This window comes from Salvia splendens, chromosome 9 (genome assembly GCF_004379255.2).
Source record: "Salvia splendens isolate huo1 chromosome 9, SspV2, whole genome shotgun sequence".
In the NCBI taxonomy this organism is placed as follows: Eukaryota; Viridiplantae; Streptophyta; class Magnoliopsida; order Lamiales; family Lamiaceae; genus Salvia; species Salvia splendens.
In genome coordinates, this window is record NC_056040.1 from 20,461,266 (window position 1) to 20,467,186 (window position 5,921).

A 5,921-nucleotide genomic window follows, 5' to 3' on the forward strand; every position below is an offset into this window, starting at 1 on the left:
TATCCAATACGCTAGACTGCAATCTATAGATTGCAGTGCGACGTTTATACTATTGCAGTGTAGCGTTTATAATATTGCAGTGTAACGTGGTGTCACAATGTCACTTTAATATGTGTTGTCATTTTAACGCACCATATATTGTAATGTTTATTTTGTCCAAAAAATAAAAATATGATACTTTTGTTAGAACATACTTACTAAAAAAAAATTGAGATATCTTTCGTGGATGGAGACAATATTACAAATTCGGATTTTGATTAATGGAGAGAACAATAGTAAGCAATTTATTTGAAAAATCGATCCGGTTTACTATAATAACAGGCATGCAAAATTTATGAATGAAATCGAATGCCAAAATATAACATACGCCTTTATTGCACGATAATGGACATTACATAAAAAAATATCATTAATTATATACACTCTGATTGATGGAGTACAAATTTTACTCCTGTGAAACCAAAAAATCGAAATCTTGTTTGTTATACATGAATTTAATTATAAAAAAATAAAATAGTGTCTTAAATTTCAATATAATGATACAGCAAAAATGAAATTCGACAAGTTAATTTAATTAAATAAAAATAAATGTGTATTACGTTATAGCTGACGCATATAATTATACTCCCTCCGTCCCGGATAATTTGTCCAATTTTTCCATTTCGGTCCGTCACACACAATTTGTCTCATTTCACTTTTACTATTTGGTAGTGGACCCCTTATTCCACAACTCATTCATACTCACATTTTATTATAAAACTAATATATAAAAGTATGATCCATATTCCACTAATTTTTTTAACTCACTTTTCGTTACATTTCTTAAAACACGTGCCCGATCAAAGTGATAAGAATTATCCGGACGGAGGGAGTAATGAAAGATGATCCATCTCTCTATAAATACAGCAGCACTCCTACATCAAAATTAAGAAATTAAACACCCCAAAAATGAGTCCTCATCTCTCAACAATCCTCGCCTCATTTCTACTCCTGCTCTCAATCTCTACCGCCGCAGAAATCCAAGATTCCTTCCCAAAATGCGTAGCCAAACACGCCGTTAAATGTCCTCCTCCAAAATCCACATTCATCACCCCTTCCCAAACCTCGCTCTTCACCTCCCTTTTGAACTCCACGGCCCAAAACCTCCGATGTCTGCTCCCCTCCAAGCCCAAGCCCATTCTCATCTTCACGCCTCTCACCGAATCCCACGTCCAAAACGCCGTCCTCTGCGCCAAAGCCCTCGGCGTCCACCTCCGCCTGAGAAGCGGCGGCCACGACTACGAAGGCCTCTCCTACACGTCGGATTTCAAATCGGCGCCGCCGTTCATCCTCCTCGACCTCGGAAAGCTCCGCGCCGTCGACGTCGACATCGGCTCCGAGACGGCGTGGGCGCAGGCCGGCGCCACGATCGGCGAGCTCTATTATAGAATATCTGAGAAGAGCAAAACGCACGGCTTCGCCGCCGGCCTCTGCACCAGCCTCGGCGTCGGCGGCCACATCACCGGCGGCGCGTACGGCCCGATGATGAGGAAGTACGGCCTCGGCGCTGATAACGTGGTCGATGCGAGAATAGTCGACGCCAACGGAAACATCCTCGACAGGAAATCCATGGGAGAGGACGCGTTTTGGGCGATCAGAGGCGGCGGAGGAGGCAGCTTCGGCGTTATATTAGCATGGAAGGTTCGGCTCGTCAAAGTTCCGCCAACAGTGACGGTTTTCACCGCGGCGCGAACGCTGGAACAAGGCGCCACAAAAACGCTATACAAATGGCAGCGCATCGCCGACAAAATCGACGAGAATTTATTCATGAGAGTACTGATCAGACCGGCGCCCGCGGCCGCTGGGAAGAAGAGGACGATAGTGACGGCGTACAACGGGGTGTATCTCGGCAGCGCGGAGTCGCTTCTCAAAATCGTGAAATCCGAGTTTCCGGAGCTGGGGATGGCGCGGAAGGAGACGGTGGAGATGAGCTGGATAGAGTCGGTGGTGTACATGGGGAGCTTCCCGACGGGGACGGCGCCGGAGACGCTTCTCTCGGGGAAAGCGGCGTTCGTGAACCATTTCAAGGGGAAGTCGGACTTCGTGAAGGAGGCGGTGGCGGAGGCGGGGCTGGAAGGGCTGTGGAGGGTGATGGTGGAGGAGGAGTCGCCGTTGGTGATATGGAATCCGTTTGGGGGGAAGATGAGCCGGATTCCGGAGGGGAAGATAGCGTTCCCGCACAGGAAAGGGGTGGTGTTCATGGCGCAGTATTTGACGACGTGGAAGAGCGATAAGGAAGAGGAGGGGAAGAGGTACGAGTGGATGAACAAGCTATACGATTACATGGCGCAGTACGCGTCGAAGAATCCGAGGGAGGCGTATGTTAATTACAGAGATGATGAGATGGGGATGAACAGCGTTAACCGCAGCTCGGTTGATGCAGGGAAATGGGGGAGTAAGTACTATAAATGCAATTTTGAGAGATTGGTGCGGGTTAAATCTAGAGTGGATCCGCATGATTTTTTCTGGCATGAACAGAGCATTCCTACCTCCCTACCCAAACACTACTACTAATTTCATCATTTTACTTCTCAAACAGAGCGTTATTCCTTACTCCTACATTCATATTGAAGAGTTTCGTCTTCGACTCTTCGTGATGTGATAGTAGTACCAAATTGTCAATTTTTGTCCACTGGACTCTAGTTCAATGAAACACTAAATTTGAATATAATTAATATTTTTGTGCACTGAATATGGAGTGTCAAATATTGATTAAAATTTTTATAACATCGACGTAATTTTTGTACGCACCCGATATGTGTATCTACTTTAAAGTTGGTGTATCATTTCTGTATTGGTTCATGCGCTTTTCCTAATTTCATGAACATCATAAACTCAAGGATATGACGGTTATGTTCTTATATGATCTGTTTTCTCTTGTTATGGTTCAAAAATTCAGATACGGTACCTTTGGCGAGCTATATTAAATCCTCACCTCTAATTTATTTCTTTGATAATATACATACATTTAAATCAGAATTTATGTGCAATAAACGGGGTAATTACACCATACATACAAAATGTTTTACTAATATTCCAAATTAATACAAAAAGTTTGAAGTTAGCATATACAGTATCATACAAAATATTTGATTAGTATTTTACATTTGTTAAACACCATTAACACCGTTACTTTTATTTTATTTTTCATCCTATTCACTTCAAAATTATTTGTTATTTTTATCCTATTCGCATATTTGCCTGAGAATTATATCAAAACGCGATATGTGCAATAAAATACTCAGTGGTTTGAGATCAAAAGTGAGGCAGAAAACCCCATAGCACTCAGCTTTCTTTTCACTTTCGTCCGCCTTTACTGCCTCCGGCACCGCCTGAACCTCACTGCACAATCAGAACCATCAAAATATAAAAAATCCCATCAACTTCACTCAATAAAAAAAAGCAGCGAAAATTTTATGACATTTCTGCAAAAAGGGACTTACATGGACGTGTTAGAGCACCTTATTTCGGCCGGAGACGGCGATGCCCTGAAATTCTCGTTGATCCAAAGTTATTTGATGCGAATAGGATGAAAAATAACCAATAATTTTGGAGTGAATAGGATGAAAAACAATATAAAAGTAACGATGCTAGTGGTTTTTAACATAATGTACTAATTTGAAACACTAATCAACCCTTTTTGTATGATTTATGCTAACTTTAAACTTTTTGTATTAATTTGAAACATGATAAAACATTTTGTATGTATTGGGTAATTACCCCGCAATAAACAGTAAATGATTTCTTTATTATCTGTTTTTCATAAATACTAATTTGAATTTGTTTTTCATATATAATAGTAGTATTATTAATTAAAATATAATATCTCGTGCACCGCATGCATGGATCAGATATAGTTTTAAATAAAAATAGACCCCTCGAGAGATAATGATTGCATAGGGATGGCATATTGCGTGTATTAAGTCGTTGTCGTGTCAACTCGATATCGCCACAACCTAATAAGGCCAAACTCTAATCCAACCCCAATTTATCGGGTTTTTATTGAGTATGAATCTATTAACTTCGTGTGTATTTGGTCGAGTTTTCGTGTCATGTCAAAAATTGACAGCTTTATCGTTAATGGTAGTATATTGAGATACAGAGTACAATTTATCTTGATACAACAAGATAACAATAATAAATGTAGATAGATTATAAAAATAATTTGAAGTATGAAAGAGTGAAAAATTCAAATAAGAAGTTCTAAAATAATACTCCATAGAGTGAAAAAATCAAATAAGAAGTTCTAAAATAATACTCCATCCGTCCCCAAGGGATATGCACTTTGGGTTCAACACAGGTTTTAATGTAAAATTGGTAGAGTAAGAAAGGGGTAGAGAGAAAAAGTAATTAAAATATAGTTAGTGGAGAATGTGACCCACCACATTAGAGATAAAAGACTTTAAAAAATTAGAAAGTGCATAGTCTTGTGGGACGGAATAAAAATGAAAGAATTCATATTCTCGCGGGATAGAGGAAGTACTAGCATAAAAATACTTTAAACAAGATTACGTCGATGTTCACTATGTCCAAGATATGTGATAATTAGTTGATGAGTTTTAAAAAATTGTAGTACAACTCATTATCTAAAATTCCTTTTTTAGTTCAATATATAAATAAAAATAAATTCAAATCCTTATGCATAAATATACAAGTAAACCCTTATACACATTATGTTGCAATATGTATGGACACTGAATTTTTATTCATACACTTATTAGTTGATAAACGATTTTAAGAGATTTGTTTAATGAGTTAATTAGTTATAAGATAGCTGCTTTTATGAATAGAGAGATAACATATGATTGGTAATTACAAAATGAGAGAAGGTAATTGTATTTATTAGCAATATTTTTTTTAAATAACGTGATATTTTTGTTGGAATATAATAAAAGAAAAGGTGATACATCTTTTGTTGGATGGGGAAAATATTATAAATTTGGATTTTGAATAATAGAGAGATTTATATGCAATTTATTTGAATAAACGAAAGGTGGTTTTCTATAACTGGCAAACAAAATTTATGAATGAAATCGAATATTTTCAAAACTATGTCATATACTTTTAATGCACGATAATACATATTACCTCAAAAAAATGGCAGTAATAGATTATAATTAATTGCGCATTGATTGATAGAGTACATATTTTAATAGTTTACCAAGTTTTGTATTCATCCTAAAAATAACTCCGGTGTAACTAAATAACCAAAATTTTGTTTTTGACATGACAGTAATTATTTAAATTATATAGTGTACTATTAACCTTCAATTTAACTAAAAAGAAGGTGATATATGAATTATGATGCAGCAAAACTGACATTCGAGTATTCGACAAGTTGATTTTAGACCAAATTCTCTTGAGAAAGACCTAAATTACACGCAACATTCCTGTCAGAATATAATATGCATCTTTATTCCCATAAAAATGAATTCTTTGGATAAAAGAGCATGAAGGGGAAGAATTAAATAAATGAGTGAGAAATAAGAAAATACTGATAATTCTCATAATAATAATTATCTGTCCAAAAATCTCTATTGATATGTTTTCTTCTGAGGTATAGAAAAAGCAGCCTTCATTACTCAAGAGCTTACTTTAATTTACTCCAAATAAAATAAATGAGTACTTATAACGTTGTTGCCTACGCATGAGAATCGTTTATGCAATCAAGTTTAATTACAATAATGTTTATTCCAACCGTACACCAATAATCTATCACATTTTGTTATTTTTATTATCTGGTCTCATATTTCAGTAATTTTATTTTCTATTATAAAATTAAATAAAAGCGACTTACTACCTTTTGATAAAAGGCAAAGAAAGGTTTTTGGTGTAATGTTAGATGATTATTCTCATTACAATCGTTCCCGTTAAATAGGAGT

The 5,921-nt window shown here is 36.7% G+C and overlaps 1 protein-coding gene across 1 annotated transcript; it reads left to right on the top strand.

The window, feature by feature from the left end:
• The first annotated feature begins 948 nt into the window (after window positions 1-948).
• On the top strand, window positions 949-2,641 carry LOC121749273 (berberine bridge enzyme-like 15). The gene has a single exon (XM_042143859.1). The coding sequence runs from the start codon at window positions 949-951 to the stop codon at window positions 2,551-2,553; it is 1,605 nt and encodes a 534-aa protein (XP_041999793.1). The 3' UTR covers window positions 2,554-2,641.
• The last annotated feature ends 3,280 nt before the right edge of the window (window positions 2,642-5,921 follow it).

Coding starts and splice junctions, on each gene's coding strand:
- LOC121749273 (XM_042143859.1), top strand. CDS start 949: ATGAGTCCTCATCTCTCAACAATCCTCGCCTCATTTCTACTCCTGCTC.